General features: G+C 48.9%; 1 protein-coding gene and 1 pseudogene across 3 annotated transcripts; both read right to left on the bottom strand.

Annotated features, from left to right (window-relative positions):
* Nucleotides 1–685: 685 nt before the first annotated feature.
* On the bottom strand, nt 686–9,345 carry LOC144250260 (cocaine esterase-like). 3 transcript variants are annotated; one of them, XM_077792746.1, is made up of 12 exons: nt 9,246–9,345; nt 6,834–7,038; nt 5,708–5,849; nt 4,880–5,013; nt 4,542–4,800; nt 4,022–4,120; nt 3,571–3,739; nt 3,410–3,462; nt 3,034–3,181; nt 2,519–2,656; nt 1,971–2,043; nt 686–1,519 (listed from the first exon to the last, which is right to left on the bottom strand). In XM_077792746.1, the coding sequence occupies exons 1-12, from the start codon at nt 9,319–9,321 to the stop codon at nt 1,333–1,335; spliced, it is 1,683 nt and encodes a 560-aa protein (XP_077648872.1). In that variant the 5' UTR covers nt 9,322–9,345; the 3' UTR covers nt 686–1,332. The 3 variants fall into 3 exon arrangements, with proteins under 3 accessions (XP_077648872.1, XP_077648871.1, XP_077648873.1); XM_077792745.1 differs by having other exon boundaries at nt 3,410–3,490; nt 3,599–3,739; XM_077792747.1 differs by lacking the exon at nt 4,022–4,120 and having other exon boundaries at nt 3,410–3,490; nt 3,599–3,739.
* Nucleotides 9,346–14,241: 4,896 nt separating this feature from the next.
* LOC113177567 (cocaine esterase-like) lies at nt 14,242–22,610 on the bottom strand (annotated as a pseudogene).
* Nucleotides 22,611–24,961: the final 2,351 nt, after the last annotated feature.

Raw genomic sequence — 24,961 nt, 5'->3', positions numbered from 1 at the left:
AAATAGATGGGTGTGTGTGTAGATTTAAATGTTAATGATGAATGATATTTAATCTCCAGGTGGGCTCAGGGATATGGAACTTTGGTTTTGTTTGTAGCCTGGATGTGTTAGGTGTTGGAACTCTAAGTGTTTGGCCTGAAAGTTTGTGTGCTGCAAATTCATACATTGAAAGCCATTCTCCATGGGCTGGGGATAGAGTTCAGTTGGCAGAGTGCTTGCCTAGCCCACTCTAAACTCTAGTGCATTCAGTTCTAATGCACTAGCACAATCCCCAACACACACACACACACACACACACACACACACACAAACACACACACACACACAAAATGCATAACTAATAAAATCTGTCTACTACCTGAGATTTGATTGAAAAAAACAAGCAAGCAAGCAAGTCTGAAAGTGATGAATCATTGGGAGTGGACTGGGTCTAGGAACTGTGAAATAGTCCCAAGAGAACTTGTTCACCCCTTCTGCCAAGTGAGGACATGGTGGGAAGGTGCCATCTAGAAACCAAAGCAAGACCTCCCCAGACAACAAAACTGCTAGCACTTGATTCTGGACTTGTCACCTTCAACACAGAAGACAACACATTTGCATTGTTTATGAGCTACCCAGTTTATTGTGTTTATTTGTTTATATCTTGTTGGTAGCACTGTGATCAAACCCAGGATATTGTGCCTGCTTGGCAAGTTCTCTACCACTGAGCTACTCTTCCAGGACTTATTATTTTATTTTGAGCTCAGGTCTCCCCAAGTGACCAGACTGGACAGAGTATGTAATTCTTTTCCCTCAGCCTCCTGAGTGTCTTAGATTATGGATATGTGCTACCGTGCCTCACTATATTATTATTGGACTTGTTGTTGTTGCTGTTGTTGTTCAGGAGCCTGAAGGAGTAAAACACTGAGGCTTTTGGTGTATAGGTTTTCTACAGAGCTCCCACTGGTATGAGAACATGGGTACTAGCTGAGAGGTGGGCAAGGGGTTCAGAAAAGTACTAGCTCTGCTTCCTAAAACTTCTCTGTCAGCATGGGAGGGTTTGGCAACTGGTAGGAGGGGATAGGAGGGGTTGTAGGTAAGGAGGGGAGAGGAAGGGAGGGAGGGACTCAGGTATAGTGGGGTGAGGAGGAAGGTGAGCATGCACTGGATTACCCATCCACAGCCTCCTTGGGATTTACTGAGTGTGTCTAACAAGAGAGGACCCATGGAGGAGTGAATGGGTAAATAGATATGTGAATGAGTGGGTCAACCCTGGTTCTTGGGTGGGCATGTGTGGGCACCACAGGAAGACCCCATCACACCTAGCACACCCCTCTCTTCCTAACAAGGAAGCTAGAGTTCTGTGTGCTTGTCCTTAGTTCCCTTTAGCTCCTGGATCTTCTGAGGCAGGGTCTTGGTCCAGAACTGCAGCCTGTGTGCCTTCAGGGCCTGGCCCACAGCAGGCTGGATGTCCAGCTGCAGGTACTGCTGGTCCTGGTCGAACAGTGGCCAGTGGGGTAGGCCCTCTCCGTTGGGGTTCCTGTGCACATGCCCTCCCAGCAGGGCAGGGTGAGGGTCAGTCTGAGCTCTGTGGAACTAAAATCTGACCTTCCACCCTAATTATGGACAGGGCATCCAGCCAGGCAGGCAGGGTGTTGAGAATGGGGAGAGGTGACCTGATGTAGGCAAACAATGACCTCTCACTTGTGTCATTCCACAAAGGGCAGAGCAACCTGGCATGTTTTGCCCTTTCCTGTGAGAGGCTGGCTTTCATGGTAGCCCAGCACTATGGCTCACCCTCTGGACCACTGTACCCACAGAGACCAGTGACCTGTACCCAAAAAGTACCCTCTTTTACTGTGGATATACCAGTTGAGGAGGGGGCTAGGATGTGATTAAGGACACACATTTGCTAATGGGGTCACCTCAGACAAGGGGAGCAGTGGAGGGCCCATGCCCCCTGGGAGGCTGAGAGGTGCAGGTGTCCTCACCCATTTCGAGCAAAGTTGGCCCAGTACTTCATCATCCTCCTGTTCAGCAGCTCCTCCTCCTCAGTGAGCTCCACTGTGGGAGAAGGAAGGCAAGGGTCCAGCTCCTGGCCAATCCCATCCAGCTGTCCACACCTGTGCCACACTCACCACCCCAGCCCCAGGCTTGTGTCCCTCCCCTATCACAACAGTCCTGGGGCCAGGCCCTCTGCTTGCCCAACCTGCCTTTACTCCTCCCAGCCTTTAACTGAATCAACACTGGGCTCCTCCTTGGCCTAGAAGTTTCCTTCTTTTGGACACTGTGAAGTCATTTAAGAAATGATTATTCCTTTAACCACCGCCCTCTTCTCCTATGCTAGACACCATGGTTGGGTTGGGAACAGGTTGAAGGAGCATAGATTTGAGTGGGAAAGGTCTAACCCTGGAATGACCTGTTGAGTTGTAATATGGTAGACTCTGAATCCCATGCTCTCTCTTAGCCCCATTGTACCATGAGAGTGATTGCCACCATGTATGCAGGAGAATTCTCCTGTGGAACAAGGAGAATTCACCTCTGATGCCGTTGATGTAGGATCCAAACACAAAAATGATTTCATCACCATGGTCAGCCTTCACATGAGGTGGCTTGATGTTCTTGAAGACGCTGGGACGATGCTGGAACTCATAGAAGTAGACAGGAGCATGGGAACCTGGAGGGTGGACAGGATGTGTCACTCTTGTTAGCAAGATTGCTAGGTCCAAAGCTGGCTTGAATGTTCACAGTGGCTTGGAAGCCCAGAATGCATCAGGGGCAGTTGGAAGACTCTTTGTTAATTCATATCTTGGATTTTCTGTCTGTGTGGTCATGGGCAAATCTTTGATTGCCACTACCTTAGTCCCCTCCTCTGTAAAATGAGTGTGATGTCTATGTCTTACTCTAGCCATAAGTATGTATGGAGATGAGGGCTTTCAGGTGCCTGGGACCAGGGTCTGGATAAAGACATGTGTTTGACACCAGACCTCACCTGGGACCCATAGCTCTGAGCTATCTCTTAGGAAGCCAGGATTCAGGTTCAGATACACTCACTCTGATAATGTGCTACTTGGAGTGCAGGCACCACAAAAAAGAAGTCTGCCATCATCTCCTGGAACTGGAGTCGGAGGGTGTGGGAGTCCTCGTTGTCTCCCATGTACTCCTCCATCAATAGGTCAGCACATTCGGCAGGTAACATCATCTAGTCCAGGGGATCAGGGAGAGTCATGTTAAGCAGTCTCTGGGGCAGGGAGATAGCCACTTGATTTGTGGATGGGGTCTGAGATGTGTCAGGGAATAGGGCAGAGCTGTCAAGCTGTGGGGTGACCCCACTCACAAATGCACATAGATCAATCTTTGTTCCTAGGGATCATTGAAAAGGAAGAGTGTCTGGCTGTATTCTTGCTTGGCAGAATCCCAGGGGCCTCACCATTTGTGCTGATGTTCTCTGTAGAACAGCTCGCATGGTCTCTCTGTCTATGTCTTTGTGGATTTCAGGGGGGCTCACAACCTGTGTGGTGAAGGGATAGTCTAGAGTTGGGGGTGGGATGACCAGGAGCTATGACGTCTAAAGCCGCTCCCACCTAACACTATTGTGGGGTTTTGAGAGGGGACTCACCATGGTAATGACCCAACCATACTCATCATTGTTGACACCAATGATGCTTGGAACAGGTTGAAAATCAGCAGAGGCCAGAAGCTCCTGGGGGTGCCTGGGTAGGAAGGCCCCATCCACCACAGCAGGAATGACACTGAAAGTCTAAGTGGGCATTCAAGGTACATGATGACAGGAAGGAAAGTCTCTGTTCTAATGACACCTGAGTTACCTCCAACCCATCCCAACTCAACCAATGATGCTCACACAAACATTCAGGGATTCTACACCTGGTTTAGCATATTTTCATCTCAATTTCCCATCCAGGGCTATGAGGATACAAGAAGACCAAGCCTTGGAAATGAGATCCTTGTTCCACAGTAGAAATCACTATATTTTCCTTCCACCATAACCCCTGTCTCCTCACTGACGTCCATTCAGCCCTACCTTGGTAATAGCCAGCATTTCTTGTTCACTCTTGCCCCGCAGGCAGCTCACCAGGGCCTCTGACTCTACTTGCCCACAGGCAGACAGGTTGGCTACCAACTGTAAAGGCATGAAAAAAGAGTGGATCATTTCTCAAGGCAGGGAGGGAGGTGTTGCCTAAGGTCTCAGCGGTGTTTAAGTTACCCATAATTCTCAAAGTGTACCCTCTGTCTATTGCTGCTGGTGTGAAATTCTTCCACATTTCCTGAAGTCAGCCAGAGGAGCCATCACACCTGCTTACATGGGTCTTCTGAAGACGAGGCCCCCAGGGTGCAGCTTTGCAGAACATAGAGCAAAATCAACCACTTGAGTCAGAGGTGTGTGGATTCTGACCTTTGAGTTCCTCAGAATCCCTGGGGTGGGGGCCAGTTCTGGAGACACCTGCATGGTTTTTGTTCCCATAAAACAGACAGAGTGGCAGAGGCTCTAAACTTGAAGTGCAAGGCACCAGATTTGGCCTTGGGTAGTAAAGAATACTCACTTTGGAGACATCTTTAGATGAGCTGGTGATAAGGCCAGGTAGTAGGGCCACCCCACTCTCCATGATGGCACCATGGAAGAGTCCTTGGGACATTGGAGACACTACATGTGAGGACACACTAGTGCCACCTGCAGACTCGCCAAAAATGGTGACGCGATCAGGGTTGCCTCCAAAGTGGGCGATATTCTGCTGGACCCAGCGTAGGGCAGCCACTTGGTCCAGGTAGCCCCAGTTGCCAGTAGCATGCTGGTCTCCAGTGCTGAGAAATGCAAGGATGATGATCATGGATGGTCCTCTGTCTACTCAGCCCCCATTGACCATCCCTGTCCCAGGCTCACCTGAAAAAGCCCAGAACTCCCAGTCGGTACTGGACAGTGACCACCAGTACATTTTCAATGGCTGCCAGAATAGAACCATCATACATGGAAGCTGAGCCCACCACCAAGGCACCACCATGGATCCAGACCATCACCTGTGAAATCAGGAGATATACCATGTGGTAGCTACCTTCCCCAAACCCCTCCTGGCTGACCCCTACTCTGAAACCACTGTGGCCTGTGTAGCTACCCACACAATACTCTAGTAGGATCTCATGAACTGGGACACTGTTAAGGGACACAAGTTTAATTTGGAAGATAAAGTCTCCCGTACTTTGGGGTCTACCCATGAATTGAAACCTGGATCTATTATTCTCAGAACTACTCTAAAGAAAAAAGTGATGTTTCTGTGATTATCCTACCTGAACATTAATTTAAATTGTCATCTAATCTCTGGTCCAAAAAATAATCTATGGTCATTGAATTCAATGTTCTCAAAGTGCAGCTTTGAGCACCTGAATGGATCTCCTGGGTACAAGCTGTGAATGGATCAGTGAGTCCCAACATTTGGCCTCTGAGAGCATCCAGGGCTCTTTTACTCCATGCTTAGGTCAGCTATATGCTGGCATAAGAGGCCTTCTTGAGGCTGATAGTGAGAAACCCCACAGTGGTAGCCAGCTAACCTATATCTTCCAGTATTGTTGTTGATATTATGTAGCACTTGGAGTCAATCCCAGGGCCTCACAACACTGTGCAAGCTATCATTGAATCATGTCACAAGCTTCCTTCTAATTATCTTTCAAAACAAATGTTCTCCCACCCTTCAACTGACCATGGCTTAACACTTACAGGCAGGTTAGAGCCCTCACGGGCATGTGCAGGCGCGTAGATGCTGAGGTACAGGCAGTCCTCTGACATGGGGATGGGAGGCAAGTTTGTACTCCCTAGGTTCAGAGCCTCTGTATTCATTGCATCTACATTTTGCAGACACCTGGTGACAATGAAATACAGTTATTTCAGGGCCTGAGCAGTGGTCAATTCAGACCTCAGGTCCTGACTCTATCTAGACAACCTCACTCCCTGCCTTAACTGATGCCTTGCCTCACATGATTCTTCTTTTAAGTCATTCCCCCTGACTGTTTCAAGCCACAGTCTCAGGGTATGCTGGGATGGAGCCCAGACCTCCAGGGAGGCCTCAAGGTTGTTGAGCACTTATGTCCTACTCCTCATGAGGCTGGGCAATCCTGACTCTAGGGCCCTGTCTGGGAAACACTGGCTGTCTGTGTTGTCACCACTTATCCCTGTCCACATTCAGGCCTGGAACAGCATAGGTGTCTCCACACAGCTGATGCCTGAGTGGATGGAGGTTAGTTCTCATAGAAGGGTAATGGGGCATCCCATAACCCAACTCGAGACTCTCAGAAAACCTTCCCCTGCAGAGAGTCTCGAGCTGTAAGCACATGCACCTTCCCTTGGCCCTGAGGGTGAGGTCCCCAAGGAACCATCCCTGGTCCCTCCTCAGGAATCTTCAGCATCAACTGCTGGAGTCAAGGTCTTTTATAGGTTTAGAGAGCCAAGCCGACCTTCTCCCAGACTCGTCTCCCCTGGTGGGAGAGATCTCCTGAAATAAGCCAAATCCAGGGACATGTGTTTCTGCTCTTGTGTTCACCACCTGGAGCTAATGCCTGTTGGGTTCCAAGCCCTGAGGCAGGGGCCTGGCAAAGTTACTGCTGCATTGGAAGAATAAATGTGGGAATTGCCCCAATGCAGAGGGATATATTTTTATATATTTGTTCATTTAGGGCCTGGGTTTCAAAGACAGTGCATTAGGTTGCTAAAAACACATTAGCACTGGTCTACAGCCCCAGGCCTTGCAGTGCAGTTTAGATGAAGGAGCCACTGCAGCCTGGCCCAGGGCTTGGAGTACCCACCCCCACCCCAGCCCTAAGGTTTCCCAGACCCCAGGAGAACTTACATGGCAGGGTGGGAGGTCCCATCCCTCACACCACTCCAAGCTTCAGGGGGCTCAGGGGCTGCAAAGCGCAGTGGTCCTACAGGTGGCTTGGCAAAGGGAATTCCCAGGAAGGTGTGGACGCCCACATTGAAGCCCTTCACATGGACGAGGCTGCCCCGCACCTGCCCGGTGTGAGTTGTCCGGATGGGGCTGACTGAGTCCTGGCCTGTGGGCAGAGAGACGCACTTCAGGCTCAGGTCTGCCCAATAAGCTGATGACCTACAGCATTGTAGCCTGGTTGGTTCCTCCCTGATCTGTCAACATCCACTTCTGAAACTTCTGCCCAACCCTAGTCCCTATCCCCAACACCACTATCAATCAACCTGGTCACAGCCTATCTCTCCAGTCTCATCAGGCTCCTGTGACTTGCCACCATCCTTCAGCCCTAGCAACTGCCAGCAGAATGCCTCTTGGGCTGACTAACTGTGCCAGGTCATGTCACGCACTGAGAGGATTGTGAGAATGGAACTAAAGTTTCCTATCCTAAAGGATCTCATGCTTGAGGGGACAAGAAATGACATAAAGAAGCATCATTCATATAAAGAGAGATGGACTTGGGAGGAGAGCTATGAGTTCAAACATAAAACTCCTGTCCTGCCTAGGATTGGGGATCAGGGCAAGAAAGCAAGGCAAAGTCAACCTAGATATACCTGGCTTGTCCAAGTCATGATATTTGTTAAATGTTGATGTTGTGCACTTTGGGTTTAACTCTCTACCCCAGAATGGTTTTAATCTTGGGTGCTGTCCCAGTCCTCTCTGTGCTTCAGGGTGCAGGTAGTTAGCAGTCAGGCCCACAGTTCTCCTGCTATTGTTGTTATCTCCCCAGCTCCCACATCACTGGGTCCTTCCCTCCCCCAGGCTCAAGATCTCACTCTAGAATGTGGTAGATCTGAGCTGGTTTCCATAAGAAAATGTTAAAAACTCCAAACCTCCTCCTCTCTCTCACCAGGTCCTCTAGGATCTGCCTGTTTGATGTGACCTGGTACAAGACAGGCCAGGGCAGCAGCCACTCACAGGACCAGAGAAGAAAATTGACCAGCATCCCTCCAAGTCCAAAGACACATTCCTGTCCCTACCAACATACTGTCTACACACCATGCCTTACCAGATGGGATCTTGGTTCAAGTAACTCACATGGCCACTGGACACTAATGCCTGATATTTGTCACTACAAAGGACAAAGCCTGCTAAATATTCCTGCTTGCAGTCTGGTGACATTATGTAGCTGCTTCCTTGAGGAGAAGCCCTGCATGAAATAGCAGGAGGAATCTTACCCATGTATATATGTAGGGGTGTGAAGTGTTCTCGTGACCAGATGTGGAAAAGGTCACACCAGCAAAGATGGGTTTGTGACCATTTAGGTGAGAGACAAAGATGAATACTGTGTAAGTCCTGGACTCTATTCAAGACCTAGATGGGCCTGTGGAGGAGCCAGGACAAGGTGGGCAGAGGACTGTGGGACTCAATTCTATACCCTTTCATGACTCAGTTTTTTTTTTCCCTTTGGATGTGAGTTCAAGAAAAAAGACTGTTGAAAATAGAATCTTTCAGTGAATCAAGAAAAATCTTCCTGCTGAGAAATTTCTGGTTCCCTAAGACCCCAGGTAAGGGAGGAAGCCTGTCAGTGTTGGTCTAAGGGGGACAGGTGAGCATGGATTCCTCTGTGCAGATTAGACTGGGAAAGCTGGGTCTATATCCAACACCCACACTTGGAGCCTTTGGGGTGGGAGGGATCCAGGGCTGCTGACACTCAGTGGGCATGGTTCTCTCCTGCCAACACCTTCTGATAAGGGCTTAGAGACTTCTAGCAAGTACAGAGCACTTTGCCTTTGCTCTAGAACACAATCCAAGGCATGTCAGCTCAGATTCCCCATTGACACGAACCCAGCAGTCATTCAGATCAGCATTGAGAAGTGGTACCAGGGGCTACTGTATCCCCCAGGGCCAGTAACTTTGCCTGTGGACCCGACGGAAGGTGCCAGCACTTCCCTGGCCAAGGGGTCAAAACACTCAGAGCCAAATGTAACCAGACAGCTCTTCTTATTGCTGATGTTATTATCCAAGGGTGAGTAGAAGCTACAGCCACAGACACACATGGGAGGGAAAGGTCCCTATCCCTGTTCCTTTGCCAGGAGGCTTCTCACTTGCCCATACTGTGCTCCTCAGAACCCCTCACACTAGCTCACTCCTCCATGGGGGTGTCCTCAGGCAGCTCTGACCCTCTCTGGCTCGCCCTCCTGCCCCTCATCCCCTTCATCTGTCTCCTCGACCAACTCCCCCGCCCTGGTGCCTTCCCTCCAGGCTCAGGCTCTGTCTCTGGGCACTTTGGCAGCTGCAACCTGGTCTCTACCACCCTCCCCATGGCAGCCTCACCCTGGCCCTGGATGAGGAGCATCAGGAGCCCATAGGCCACGAGGATGAGCCAGGCAGGAAGTCGATGCAGGCACATGGTCGGCTCCCAGGGCTGCTTCTGTATTCCTGGGCTTCACCTGGAACTGCAGAGCAGCATTCTGCCAGGTGGAATTTGAACCTGACAGTGAGGAGGCTGGGAAATGGGTGGTGCCCTGCAAGGTGTGTGCTGCGGGAGAGTCACTCTGAACTCTTAGAGGTCATGGAGCCAGTGTGCAGCGGGCAGGGCCTGACCCTCTTCTTCCCTTGGCCACCTCCCAAGGTGCCGCACAGCCTCTGCAGCCCCTCTGAGATCCCAGGACCCCTCTCCTCACACCTGGAGTCACTAATTCCCTGTCCTTGCTGTCACAGGCCCATGACGGTGTTGGGGAGGAGAGGAGGGAGCAGAGAGCTGGATGTAACTGGAGGAACCTGAGGGGCTTCTCTGGGGGGTATAGAATGAAGATTTCTTGAGATGGAGAAATACAGGTGACCTTGCTGGAGTGAGGGGAACTGCTTGCACAGTGGCAGGGAGGTGTGACTGTGCTTGCTGTTCCAGGGAACTCCCAGAGCTTAGGTGCTTCTGGGAGATTCTGAAAGATCCTGAGCTCTGCATGGGCCAGGAATGGAAGCCAGTCTGGATTAGGAGTACCTGCTCAACCTGAATCTCCTGATGAAGGGGTGTGGGACTCAACTTCCTGAGCCCTGCGTTGGTGAATGGAAGCCATATGGGTTAGGAGGCCCTGCTTAACCTGACTTCCCTGATGAAGGGGTGTGGGGCTCAACTTCAGGCAGCCTAGAGGTTCCCCTGCAAACCATCCTTGGCTAGCCCACCCCCACCCCCCATAAGCTCTCACAGCTCAGTGTTGTGTCCTTCTCAGCCCCTTTGCGGAGCAATCAGCTTTATCCAGATGTGAGTAGCCAGCATGCTGAGAGCACTGCTTCTCTTTGACCCCCACCCAATCAGCAAGGCTGCTGTGAATTCAATTCTTCTTGCAGTGCACTCTGCTTCAAGTCATCACCCTAGCCTCTCCTGGTAAGATGCTTACTCTGCTCTGAGTCTCCTGATATAATTCATATCTGGGCTTGGGCCTACTCCCAGTTAAGTCCTATTATAAGCTCCTTTGGACAACAAGTGCTTTTTCCTAATCTGGAGTCTGCTAGGGTGAAGGTCCCCACGGGCTCTGCCATTTATGGCACCATCTTACACAGGCCTTGGCTTTGACAATGACCAAATAATAGTAATAATGTGAAATGATGAAGAGTTTCATGAGTGTATCTGTGTATGGGTTTGTATGTAACATACCTTATACATATATTGAGATGGGGGGGAATGGAAGATGGAAGCAGAGTCTAAAAGTCAAAACAAACATCTGCAATGAGATCCACCAACAGGTCCTTTAAATACAATTTGATCTAAGACCATCAGACCAAGTGCTGAAGAGGATATGGAGCAACTGGTACCCTCATAAATGGCTGGTAGGGATGCAAAGTGACAGAATTGTTTTGGAGAAGAGTTTGATATTTCCCTTAAAAGTTCCACACACACTTGCCATGTGACTCAGCAATTCTCCTCTCAGATCTTTCTTCAACAGAAATGACAGCATGGGTCCTTATAAATAATTTCTGACTATGTTCCTAAGAGTTTTATTGTCAAATTGGTCAAAAATTGCAAGTCACTCAGATGTATATCAATTGGTCAGTGGATAAAGTGTGGTGTGTGCCTACAAGGAATGCCACACCCCAAGAAAAGGAATCTGAGATCTGCTGCATCTCAAAAATAGGATGTGAAGTGACAGAGCCATTCCTAAAAGTGTCCATTTGCATCATATTTGGGGCAAGGCCAACTAGAGGAACAAGCAATTAGGTGACTGCCTTAGAGCAGGATTCAGGGCAAGGAAGGACTACAAAGAGGCATGAGGAAGTTTAGGAAGTGAAGGAAACTGGTAAAACTTGTGGTGGTGGTGTTTGCCTATCTTACATATTACCTCAGAGTGAGTAAATTGTACACTCAAGAGATTAATTTAATTGCATATAAGTTATTCTACACTGGGCTTTGAATGGATGTAGCTCAGTGTTATAGTGCTTGCCTAGCAGGCCAAGGAGATAGGTGTGGTCCCTAGCACTGTACACACTCACACACACACACACACACACACACACACACTCCACACTAAAGCAATTTAAAAAGCTATTAAAAACCTACAAAATATAATGGAGCCCCTTTGGATAATACAGTGTGCTTCTGCAGAACTGAAACATAGAGGCGTGCTTGCGGGAACTCAGTAAATGCTATAAGGATGCACTCATCAGTCTTCACCAAAAGGAAAGTCTTTCCTGTGCTGGGTCCTTGCAGGTTTAATGTTAACCTTGTCTGCCCCCTGGTGGCTCAAATGGCAAAATGGAATTGTCATCTTTTGCCGAAAATTCATAAAGGTCTTTGTTTGGGCTTAAGTGTAGTCAATGGAAACAAGGGGGTCATCTCCCCTGGGAAAAGTGGTGCCCCAGGAGGGCATGTCAGTCAGAGGTTGGGGAGTGGGGGACTCCCAAGGTCTTTGGAATGAGAAATCCAGCCTCTGAATGTCTGAGAGAAAAAGATTTGAGGGAGCCCAGAGACACACTGAGTATTATTTGCTACCTGTGTTCAATGAGAAAAGATGAGAGGGTTTTTATAGGAGGGGCCTGAGAAGTTTAGGGAGAGCAATGAGGGGAGAAGGAAAATCAATGATGTGGGTGCCATAGTGAGTGGGGGATGGTCAGGAGGCTGCAGGGGGAATTCTGCAAGGCAGAAGGACACCTTACTGGAATGAGAAGTTCTCAGGGAACCAGGGACAAGGATCTCTTCTCTGGACCTCCTGAGCCTCCAAGGCCTCTTCCAGGACACACCATACAGAGAAACATCTTCTCAGATGTGGTATAATCTTGTTAGTGTGGGGTTCACAGTGTCTGCAGATTCACAGGGAATAAGAGCCAACTTCAGGAGACAGGACCCCGAGGACATACCTCAGGCTCTCCTGGACATACTCAGTTGGTCCAGGCTTTAGGGTCAATGGGAAAAACCCAGTCCTGCTTCCCACAAGTGTGGGGATGGAAATAGATGGGTGAATGGGTTGTTTTAAATAGGCAGAGAAATTTTCCAGTAGTTTGCATTCTTGGTGGCTGAGATCTTGGGCTGTAGGTACTACAGTCTGAGAACTTGTGTCCACCCAATTCACACATTGAAACCTAATCTCCAATATGATGGTATTAAGATTTAGGGTCCTAGCTGGTCGTGGTGGTGCATGCCTGTAATCCCAGTGGCTCTGGAGGCTCAGACAGGAGGATAGAGGAGGTGGAATTCAAAGCCAGCAATGTTGAGGTGTTAAGCAACTCAGAGAGACTCTGTCTCTAAAAAATTCAAAATAGGACTGGGGATGTAGCTCAGTGGTCGAGTGCCCCTGAGTTCAATCCCAGGTACCAAAAGAGTTGGGTCCTTAGGGAACGAATAGGAAACCACCGGTTATTGTGGTGGTTCTTCTTCCTCCAATGTTTAAGTCTGAACACTAGAGAAGTGCCAAGGCAAGCCTATAAAGGAGGTTTTATTCAAAAAGTAGTAATACAGACTTCTCCTGAAAGTAGAAGGGGGCCATAGCTGGTAGTATCCTGATATCCCAAGAAGTGAGAGCATCCTGCACCTTTTAGACATTTCAGACTTTCTTTGTTTTCCTGCTCTCTTCCCCCTTATCTCTTCCTTCCTGACGAGGCCCAGGAGATGCTGGTGGAATGGCCAAAAGGTGAGAAGCAGGTGTGCTGGAAGGGACAAGGTGGAGTGATGAGGAAGGAAGAGACCTGCATCCCAGGAGACCTTAATTAGCAGCTCCCTGTCTGTTCAGGGGGTGCTTCATGAACCCCCTTCTAGGAGGGGCAGTATAGGCAGGGAGTCCTGGTGGTCAAAGTGCTCAGGAGGCATTACCATTCCAGTCTCCCAGGGGTGGTCGCCAACTTCCTGGACTCCAACTGGCCTTTATTTTCTCCATCAACCCCATTACATATCTACATTGACTGCCTGTCTTTAATTCTGGCTTCAATATGGTCATGGGAGGCATTGTTTGCTCCTTATACCATGTAATGACTCAGTGAGAAGGTGCCGTCCATGAGTGAAAAAGCCAAAAGCAAGCTCTCCACAGACTCCCAATCTGCTGGCATCTTACTTTCTTTCTTTTTCTTTCAGTAATGAGGATTGAACCCAGGGAAACGTTATTACTGAACTACATCCCTAGTCCTATTCATTTTTAATTTTGAGACAGGATCTTGCTAAGTTGGTGATATTGGTATTCTACTTGTGATCCTCCTTCCTCAGTCTCCTGAGTTGCTGAGTTTACAGGTGTGTGCTACCATGCCAGGCTGGCATTGGACCTTGGAAAAAACCTCACAAACTCTGAATAATTTTCTGTTGTTTATCAGCTACCCACTTTGTGATGATATTTGTTACAGCAGTCTGAATGTACCAAGATTAGGGGTTTAGGTAAACAGATTTTCTAGTCTAGTTTGTCTAGTGGTCAATGTCAGAGATGAGAATACATGGGACTTGCTGAGAAGTAGATGTGGGATTTTGACACTCAGGTGTGGGCAACATTCTCACAGCATAGCCCTCCTTTGAAGAGTGTCTAGGTGGTTGGAGGAGAGGAGACAGAAAGTAATGGAGAGGTGAGGTGAGGAAGGGAGGAGTATACTCAGGCCCAGTGGGGAGTATATTCAGGCCCATTGGAGGAAGGTGGGCATCCACAGCTTCCTGGGGAGATTTACTGAGTGTATCTAACAAGAGAGAACCCACTGCACCTGGGCAATGAACATCATGAGGTGAGTTCTTTATCAGTGTTAGCTGAATGGATAGATACAGAGTGTATGGATGGCTCTGTGAATGAGAGGGTCAACCCTGGCTTCTGGTGGGCAAGAGAGGACAACCTTCATGCAGCCCATCCATCTCTTCCTGACAAGGAAGCTAGAGTTCTATATGCTTATCCTTAGCCCCTGTAGCTCCTGGATCTTCTGAGGCAGGATCTTGGTCCAGAACTGCAGCCTGTAGGCCTTCAGGGCCTGGCCCACAGCAGGCTGGATGTCCAGATTCAGGTACTGCTGGTCCTGGTGGAACAATAGCCAGTGGGTTAGGCCCTCTACTTTGGGGTTCCTGTGTATATGCCCTCCCAGGAAGGCAGTTTGAGGTTCAATCTTAACCCTGCTAAGCTCAGACTTACCCTTACCCTTACCAACCCATTTTGGCAGGCCAGGTGGTCAGGCTGGCAGGAGCATTGAGAATGGTAAAAGTTTCCTGTTATAGGAAAGCAATGACCTCTCACTAGTGTCGTTCCCCACAGGGCAGGGAAGCCTGGCCTGTGTTACCCTTCCCTGTGAGACACTGGCTCTCATGGTAGCCCAGCACTATGGCTCACCCTCTAGACCACTGTGAGAAGAGACCAGTGACCTGCTCCCACAAAACAACCTCTTTCAGTGTGAGTCTTCAGGTTGGGGAGGGTGCTAGGATGTGATTAAGGACACATGTGTGTTGATGAGGTCACCTCAGACAAGGGGAGCAATGAAGGGCCCATGTCCCCTGGGAGGCTGAGGTGTGCAGGTGTCCTCACCCATTTCGAGCAAAGTTGGCCCAGTACTTTATCATCCTCCTGCTCAGCAGCTCCTCCTCCTCAGTGAGCTCAACTGTAGTAGGAGGAGGACAAGGGTCCAGGTCCTGGCCAATCCCACTTAGCTGTCCACTCCTGTGCCACACTCACCACCGCAGCTGTAGCCTGGGCCCCAAGGCTGAGTCCCTTTCCTACCCTAACCATCCTGGGTCCGGGCCCTGTGCTTACCAAACCTACCTTTACTCATCTCAGTCTCTAGTTGAAGCCACTCTTGGCTCACCCCTGGCCCAGTAGTTCCCTTCTACTTTTGGACCTTGGGGTGTCATTTTAGAAATGATTATGCCTCTAACCACCCCCCCTTCTCCTATGCTAGATACCATGATTAAGGTGGGGACAGGTAGAGGGATCACAGATTGGAGTGGAAAGGACTTACACTCTAATCCTAAAGCAGCTTTATGAACTGTAATATGGTGGATTCCCTCATACTATTCTCTCTCTGACCTACAGTTTCCTCATCTTTATAGCAACATCCCTTGGGGACCCAGATAGGGCTCTATCTAAGCTCCTAGTGAATGAGGAAGACTTACCTTCACTGCTCTTTAAGGATCAAAAGACAAAGATGATCTCATCATCACAGTCAGCCTTCACATGGGGCGGTTTGATGTCCTTGAAGATGTTGGGCCAATGCTGGAACTCGTAGAAGTAGACAGGGGCATGGGAATCTGGGTGCATAGACAGGCTGTGATATGTTGGCCCCCTCACCTGGAGCTCCCCTGCTTTACCCATGTTTTCAAGATATCTAGGTCCAAAGTTGGATACAATCTGGACAATGGAAAGGGGAGCCCCAAGCTGGGACTGGGGTAGTAGAAAAGGTTCTTAGTAAATCATAACCCTGGACTTCCTTGCTGTGTTCTCATGGGGAAATCACTAAGTGCCATTAAATAGACCTCTTCATTTGCCAAATAGAGGTGATGTCTGTCTCTTACACTAACCATGAGGATTTTCTATATGAGGGCTACCAAGTATATTGACTCCAGAGTTTGATAAAGACATCTGTGGGGACCAGGACACCAGAGACCTCACCTGGGACCCACACTTGTGAGCTGCATCCGTATGCAGCCAGAATTCAGCAAAGATATGGCCACGATGATAATGGGCTGGCTTGGAGTGCAGGAATCAGAAACATTAAGTCCACCATCACTTTGTGGAGCTAGAGTCTGAAGGTGTGGGGGTCCTCATTGTCTCCCATGTACTCCTCCATTAACAGGTCACCAAAGTTAGCAGGCAACATCTAGCACAGGGGATCATTGAAAGTCCTTTAAGCAAGCTCTGGGGAAGGAAGGCAAAGACCTGTGGGTAGGCGGATGAACAGGGAATGGATGAAAGGAGCAAGTTGTGGGGCGACCTCATATATTATCAAACACACAGGTCAGTCTTTTTTGCTGGGGTTTGTTGAGTGAACAGGATATCTAGTGTGCCCTCTATTGTTTTTTTTTTCTTTCATCAGTACTGGGAATTAAACCCAGGGGCACTCTATATCTGCTATATCCCCAGCCCTTTTGAGACAGGGCCTTGCTAAATTGCAGAGGACAGCGTTGAATTTGTGATCCTCTTGCCTCAGTCTGCTGAGTCACTGGGATTACAGGTGTGTACCACTGAGCCTGATGTCCACTTGATTTTTTTCAGGACCCCAGGAACCTCACCAACTGTGCCGACATGCTTTGAAGAATAGACTGCACAGTCCCTCTGTCCATTTCCTTCTGGGTGTCAGCAGTGTCTGAGCCCTGGGTGGCAGAAAGTCTTGATTTAGAGATGGAGGAACCTGGAGCTACCAATGTGTAAAAATCTCCCTAGGGCTTCCCAGACACAGGGGATAGGAGGATGGAGCTCACTGTGGCAAGAAGCCAACTCAGTTCATCATTGTTGACACCAACGATGCTGGGGACATGTTGAAAACCAGTCAAAGCCAGAAGCTCCTCATGCCTGGGCAGGAAGGTCCCATCTACCATACGAGAGATGGTCTTGAGGGCCTGAGGGGACACTCGATGACAGGAAGCAAGGTCAAGGTTTAGAAAATTCCTGATATCCTCTGAGTGCTTTCCACCTTTGCTGGCTCACTTCTACATGCCCACCCTAAAATGTACCATGAGTAGTTCCTCAAGGCCTGTTCCACCAATTCAAAGGCAGACAATGTATGGAAATGAGGTAACAGTCCCAAGAGTTTGAAGGGCACTTGAGCATTCTGCCCCACTTAGTCTCCATGCCATTCCTCAGTACCCATGACCATTCAGCCTGATCTTGGTAATAGCCAGCATTTCCTCTTTGCTCTTGCCCCACAGGCAGCTCCCCCACAGGCAGCTCACCAAGGCCCTTGCCTCCACCTTCCCACAGGCAGATAGGTTGGCCACCATCTGTAAAGGGACCAGGCAGGGGCTGGATCATCCCTCCAGGCTGGAGGCGAGTGTTGTCTAAAGTCCCAGATGAGTGCAGGCGACCCCTAATTCTCAAAGGGCGTTGTGTGTGGATTCCTGCAGGTATGAAATTGTTCTACCCTCCCTGAAGCTCAGGTGTCAGCCAGAGGAGCCATCAAACTTGTTTCTTCTTAGGATGAAGCTCCCAGGGTGCAGCTTTGCAACCACAGAGCAAAATCAACCACTGTCAGGTAGATGTGTGTGGAAGTTGACCCTTGAACCCCTGAGCAATTTTTGGAGCAACATCAATTTCGAAGATACCCCAACTGTTGTTGTCCCCCCTGAACAGACAGTGTAGAAGTGGCTATGATGGTGAGGGGCGAGGCGGTGGATCTTGGCTTTGGTGGTTGAGGACACTCACCATGGAAACCACCTCAGATGAGATGAGGTGGCACCATGGAAGAATTCTTGGGACATTGGAGACAACACATGTGAGAACACACTAGTGCCACCTGCAGACTCGCCAAAAATGGTGACCTGATTAGGATTGCCTCCAAAGTGGGTGATATTCTGCTGGGCCCAGAGTAGGACAGCCACTTGGTCCAAGTAGCCCCAGTGGCATGCTGGTCTTCAGTGCTGAAAAGTGGCAGGGACAGTGATCACTGGACTATCACCTGTCTCTTCTGTCCCCATTGACTATCCCTGTCCCAGGCTCACCCCAAGAAGCCCAGAACACCCAGGTGGTACTGGATAGTGACCACCACCACATTTTCAATGGCTGCAAGAATAGAATCATCATATATGGAAGCCATGCCCACCACCAAGGTACCACCATGGATCCATACTATTACCTTGGAAATCAAGACAGTTGCCATGTAGCCCTCACCCAGCTCAAATCCCCCCTGGGCTGCTCTCTAGACTATCCACCCCTTTTTGATAGTCTTTGAGTAGTTACCCACATGGGTAGCACCCCAGCAGGTGACAAGATATTTCTTATGGGCAAGTGACTCTGGTTCATTCAGAAATCCAAGACCACTTATGCCTTTGAGTCTTTCCATGTATCAAAGTCTGTCTGTATTATTACCAGAAGTCCTTTGAGATGGAAATAAAAGGGCGTCTCCCTGAAAGTCCCACATAAACATTAACCAGTGTTCCCCATTTTATTAGCTCAATAGATAATCAATGTTTAGGAATTTGGGTGATGTCAAAGTGCAGTCCTTGAGCTCCTGATTGTCTCTCCCTGGTATGAATGGGTTGTCTGTGTACTGGATCTACCCTAGGGCCACAGCCTAAGATCTCTGGGGACAACTAGATCTCTATAATCCCATGCCCAGGATTCAGTTACTCACCCCAAGTAAGAAGGTTTTCTTGAACCTATTAGTAAGAGTCTTTTTATCAGGGTCCACACTGCAGCGGGACTCAGGCTACTCTCATCTTTAAAAAATCTTCTTGCAAAACAGGTGTCCTCCCACTCAGCAGCTGACCAAGGTGTGGCACTCACACGCAGGTTAGAGCCCTCATGGGCATGGGCAAGTGAGTAGATGCTGAGGTACAGGCAGTCCTCTGACATGGGGATGAGAGGGAGGGTCAGATTCAAGAGGTTCACAACCAGTGTATTCCTAGCCACATCCTGCAGACACCTGGTGATAATAGCAGTTATTCCAGGAGCTGTGCCATGGACAAAACCAGACTGTGGGTCCAGAGTGAGTCTGGGTGCTCTCAGTCACCCTCGGTCCCTACTCCCCCTCAACCCTGCTCACACTTGATCCTTCTCCAGAGACTCTTCCCACCAAGTTCCAGGCCACAGGCTCGGGGGAAGCTGAGATGAAGCCCAGACCTCCAGGAGGTCTCAAGGTTGTTGAGCCCTTGCATCCCACTCCCCCTGAGGCTGGGCAATCATGACTCTAGGGGCCTGTCTGGGAAACATTGGCTGCATGTGTTGACCAAATAATCCCTATCATAGGGTGTCCCCACACAGGTGGTGCATGAATGGGTAGAGGAGACTCTCAGGGAATCACATCCCTCCCACAGAGTCTCCAGCACCTGCACCTGTTCCTTGGTCTCTGGCCCCTGGCCCTGTGGGCTGGCATAGTGAATGTAGAGGGGGCATCCCAAAGGAGCCACTATTGCTCCCTCCTCAGGAATCTAGAGTATGTACTGCTGGGTCTTTTATAGGTTCTTTTTTTTTAAGGGTTTATTTATTTCTTCTATCAAAGAACAGAATTATGACAGTGTAATTTAACAATCCTAATTGGCTTCATTTTTAATTTTAAAATCTGGTAACACTTCATTCCATAAAACAGAATCAGTTTTCCTATGAGCCAAGCACTCATCAAAAATAATTTGATGAGTTAACATCAGATTATTTATTTTGCTTACAGAAAATAAGGACAAGGGAACTTCAGTATTTTGCCAGTTGAGAATGGCTGTTTTCCCTCCAAACCAGATTTCTCTTGGAGGACCAGATGTGTCAGCTTGGTTTGATTGACTGCATGTTGTTGTTTTTTTCCCCCTGGAATATTGTCTCTGTTGAAAAAGTGGCTTCATAAAGAAGGTGGCAGCAGGAAATTTTCAGAATCCAAAGCTTAAAAATAAGTCTTGGGCAGTGTGGGGTTATTTTTGTCTTTGGGAGGGATCATCCAGTGTCTGAGGCCTGGAGATAGAGGCAAAGTCCCCAGCCACCCATCTAGGAGATGTCACTCTCAGTAGAATCTAGTGTCCTGACCTTTGCTCGCCCAGGATGACAGTGTGTAAGGAGCAGCAGGTCACAGGGACCCCCTGACCCTCTGAGAGACAGAGCTCTCCCTGGGCAGACCCCGGGCTGAGGGTCAGTGGCCAGGGGAGAACCATATCAAGGACTCCCTGCTTGTGGTCACTGAGGTCCTGGGTCAGGGATACAGGAGACAGCTAGTGTCATAAGATGTCCCCATCCCCAGCCAGGCTGGGCACCTGGCTAAGAGAGGAGAAAGATGGTGGCCTGGCCCCTGCGCCTGGTCTCACTTCCTCCCCGGTACCGCCTGGAAGGGGAGGAAGTGACACCCAGGGGAAGGCCACCGTCACATTCAAGTTCAGGGTGCGACAGCTCAGTCTGCCCCCCAACAGGCCCCATACTCAGCTCCCCTTCATGGGCCATGTCCCTTCTGAGAGTCACGTCCTGCCCTTTATAGGCACAAGGACCAGAAGTTCCAGGGACACGTCCATGTTTAGGCCTTCGGAATCGGAAGTGCCTCAAGCATCCATGTTTAGGCCCCCGGGTCCGGGACCAGAAGTTTTAAAGATGCACGTCCATGTTTATGTGGCCAGATCTGGAAGTTCCTTGAGCGCACATCCATGTTTAGGCCATAGCATCCAGAAGTGCCTCAGGTGCACATCCATGTTTAGGCTCTAGGATCCTGAAGTTCCTCAGGTGTCCGTGTTTAGGCCTCCGGATCCAGAAGTTCCTCAGGCGTCCATACTGAGGCCCATGGATCCAGAGGTTCCTCAGGTGCACGTCCATGTTTAAGCCCCTGGGTCTGGAAGTTCCTCAGCATCCATGTTTAGGCTCTAGGATCCGGAAGTGCCTCTGGCATCCATGTTTAGGCCCCAGGATCTGGAATGCTTCAGTCCTCCATGTTTAGGCCGTAGCATCTGGAAGTTCTTCAGGCGCACGTCCATGTTTAGGCCCCAGGATCCAGAAGTTCCTCAGGTGCATGTCCATCCTTGGGCCCTCGGATCCGGAAGTGCCTCAGGCGTCCATGTTTAGGCCACAGCATCCGGAAGTTCCTCAGGCGCACGTCCATGTTTAAGTCCCCGGGTCCAGAAGTTCCTCAGCGTCATCCATGTTTAGGCTCTAGGTTCCGGAAGTTCATCAGTCTTCCATGTTTATGCCAAAGCAACCGGAAGTTCCTCAGGCACACATTCATGTTTAGGCCCCCGGATACGGAAGTTCCTCAGACATCCATGTTTAGGCCCCCAGATCGGGATCCAGAAGTTTCAAAGGTGCACGTCTATGTTTAGGTGCCCGGATCTGGAAGTTCCTCAAGCGCACATCCATATTTAGGCCATAGCATCCAGAAGTGTCACAGGTGCACGTCCATATTTAGGCTCTAGGATCCGGAAGTTCCTCAGGTGCCCATGTTTAGGCCCCCGGATCCAGAAGTTCCTCAGGTGTCCATATTTAGGCCCACGGATCTGGAGGTTCCTCAGGTGCACGTCCATGTTTAAGCTCCCGGGTCCGGAAGTTCCTCAGCCCTTTTATAGGTTCTTAAAGCCAAACTCACACTCTCCCAGACACACACCCGCTGGTTGCAGAGAACTTCTGTCAAAACATGAGCTGGGACAAATGTGTCCCTGCAACTAATGCTCTCTGGGTGCCAAGGCCTGAGACAGGAGCCTGCGGAAGTTAGCAGCTGCTACACTCTGATCCTCTCTCATTGGAAACATGCATATGAGAATCTTCTCAATGCAGAGGAAAACTGCCTGAGCAGTTTAGATGAAGGAACCACGGAAGTACCTTTCCCCACCCCAGCCCTGAGGTTTCCCAGACCCCAGGAGAGCTTACATGGCCAGGTGGGAGGTCCCATCCCTCACACCACTCCAAGATTCAGGGGGCTCAGGGGCTGCAAAGTGCAGTGGTCCTACAGGTGGCTTGGCAAAGGGAATTCCCAGGAAGGTGTGGACCCCCACATTGGTGCCCTTCACATGGACAAGGCTGCCCTGTACCTGCCCGGTGTGGGTGGTTTGGATGGGGCTGACTGAGTCCTGGCCTGTGGGCAGAAAGATGCACTTCAGCCTCAGGCCTGCCCATCAGCTGCTGGCCTACAGCACTGTGGCCTGGTGGGCCCTCCTCAGCTCCGGCTGTGGAAAGACCCTGATCTGTCAACATTTGCTTCAGAAACTTTCTGCCTATCCCACTGTGACTCTCCACAACTGCCTCCTGATTGTATTCTGATGACACAGGCCAGAATTAGTTCATACATAGACACAGAGAGTGACTGGAGGGTATGTATTATGGGGTTAGGTTTACATGGAGGAAAAGAGGTGACTTTTGGGTGTAAACTAAAAAAGAAATGGGTGGAATATAATTATTTTTCAAAGTTGGTATTATGATCTACTATTTGCAAATTATGAACCTTATTTGAATCTGGGTTTTTTAGTAAAGACTATATCAGTATCATTGTATAATAAATTAGAACATTTGATTAGATATTTCATTATAATGAAAACACACAGTATTGCAGAAATACCTTTATTGATCTACTTATCTGTATATCCATATTAATATCTATATCAATCTTCCTCTTCTTTTTTTTTCAGTAGGAACTCATGAAAAATTTACCCATGATGTGATAGCTGGGGTTGCTTTCGAACAATGGTGCAAAGGACAGGGTGCATTTCATATAATCTAGGTTGTGCCAGTTCAGATACTTGATGGGCACATTGGGTTCATTAACTTTCCTTTCTGGCTCATATGAGGCTCATCTCTCTGTGCTGTGCAGCTCTTGGGCAACCACATCTTGCTCTGTGCCTTAGGGTGCAGGGAGGTGTTCAGTAAAGGCAATGTCCTCTTGATGTTGTTGCCACCTGCAGTGGCTCCCACCTCTTGCACCTTCCCTTCACAGTCTCATGTTCTGCCTCTGCAGAAATTGGCAGGTCTGAGCCAGGTTCCATTAGAAAAAACAAAAGACAAGAACAACCTCAGAGATCTCCTGCTGCCCTGCCCAGGGTGGATCCTAATGTATCAATGTGTCAACTGCTGTGGTTGAGGCTAGGCATGGCAGCCATGTAAAGGCTCCAGAGAGGACAATGTAGTATCATCTTTCTGCTATTGTTTGGATGTGGTTTGTTCACCAGTGATTCATGTGCTGGAAGTTTGGTTTCCAGCGTGGCACCATTGAAGAGGTGGACTATAAAGGGGTGGGGTGTAACGGAAGGTGATTGGATCATGACTAAGGTTTTTGGAGTGGATTTGATCTCATAGGAGTATATTAATATCCTGGAAAGAGAGAATGTTCTAACAGGGCAGCTTGGCCACTCTCCAGTCTCTTGCTTTGCTCCTGCCGTATGATCTATCTCATAAACTCCTGCTATATCATGTCTTTGCCACTTTATGACATAGCTACAAGGCCCTCTCCAGAGGTAGACCAGAGCCAGGCAAAGTGATGCACTCCAGTAATATCAGAGGCTTGGGAGGCTGAGGCAGGAGTTTTGTGTGTTTGAGACCAGGCTCAGTAACTTGGCATGAGCCTGTGTCAAAGTGAAAAACAAAAAGGGCTTGGGATGTTGCTCAGTGGCAGATCATCCTTGGGTCCATCCCCAGTAGTGTCAACCACATCAACAGACCAAAAACAAAAACAGAGGCAGACCAGAGAGGGCCACCTGATCTTGATTTTCAATATCTAAAACTGTGTGCAAAATAATTACTTTATTTATAGTTACCTTGTGTTGGCTATTTTGTTACAGAAACACAAAGCAAACTGAGACAGAAAATTTGTACCAAGTGTGGTGTTGTTTCTCAAACAATACCTGAAACTGTGGAAGTGGCTTTGGAACTAGTTAACAACCAGAGGTTGGAGGAGTTTGAGGGAGTAGTTAAGAAAAGTCTTGGGTTGTTGGGTTTGAAAGTGCATGTCTGTAATTCTAGTACTTCAGAATTCCAAGGCAGTAGGATTGCAAGTTCAAAGCCAGCCTCAGTATCAGCAACTTAATGAAGCCCGACAAACTTTACAAGATGCTATCTCAAAAAAAAAATTGGGGATATGGCTCAGTGGTTAAGTCCCCTGGGGTTAAATCCCCAGAACACAACAACAAAAGAAGTTGAAGAATGAAAAAGAAAGAAAAGTATTGTACTGCTGTAAATGGAGAATTATCAGTATTCCTGGTGAGAGTTCAGACGGTAAAGAGACTAGAAGGAGCTAGAACATCATAGAGATTGGTTAAGTGGTCATCTTCAGAATGCTGATAGCAATGTGCTTAGTAAAGGCCATCCTAAGGAGGCTTCAGAAGGAAGTGGGAGCCATCTGTGGAAATTAGAAGAAAGGCTCCCTTTGATCACTACAAACACTTGGCTACATTGTATTTATGCCTAAAGATGTCATGGAAGGCCAAATATAAGATTGAAGACCTAGAGGATTCAGGGAACAACATTTCTAAGCAAAATGTAGAAGGAGTTGTGTGGTTATTTTTGGTCATGTTCATTGAGATTTAGAATGATACTTGGCAAAGGCAAGCACGGCATAAAACACTGGGAATGTCACAGTCTGCCCACCTAAAGAGCAAAATGAGAGATTGGGTGAGAATATAGGGGATGGGAAAGAGAGTACCATGGGTGGGAAGGAGCCAGGTTTCTGAATCAAAACCGTAGGAGAGAAGGCCTGAGGCCTACACATAATCTTCCAGGGTGCCCTTCCATCAAGAGCCCAGAAGACCATGAAAGGAGCCCCAGCATTATCTCAGGATTCTGCTCCTTGTGTTCTAGCAAAATGCTCTGGGTCTGTCCAATCATGGTTCAAGAAAGCCCAGGCATGACTCCTGATGCTGCTCCAAAGGGAGCAAGCAACAGACCTTGGTGATGCCCAAGTGGAGCTATTTTTCAGGTGTAGAGAATCCAAGGCTCTGCTGTCACAACAGCTTCCCCTGGGGTTTCAAAGGAAAGTCTGGAGGCCCTGCTGTTGGAGTGCAGTCACTGCAAAGA

Source organism: Urocitellus parryii, chromosome 15 (genome assembly GCF_045843805.1).
Source record: "Urocitellus parryii isolate mUroPar1 chromosome 15, mUroPar1.hap1, whole genome shotgun sequence".
Lineage (NCBI taxonomy): Eukaryota > Metazoa > Chordata > Mammalia > Rodentia > Sciuridae > Urocitellus > Urocitellus parryii.
This window is presented reverse-complemented; position numbering and strand designations above follow the sequence as displayed.

Coding starts and splice junctions, on each gene's coding strand:
- LOC144250260 (XM_077792746.1), bottom strand. CDS start 9,321: ATGTGCCTGCATCGACTTCCTGCCTGGCTCATCCTCGTGGCCTATGGG. Junction 7,039..9,245: donor GCTCCTCATCCAGGGCCAGG/GTGAGGCTGCCA, acceptor CTCTGCCCACAG/GCCAGGACTCAGTCAGCCCC. Junction 5,014..5,707: donor GTGAGGGCTCTAACCTGCCT/GTAAGTGTTAAG, acceptor CTGATTTCACAG/GTGATGGTCTGGATCCATGG.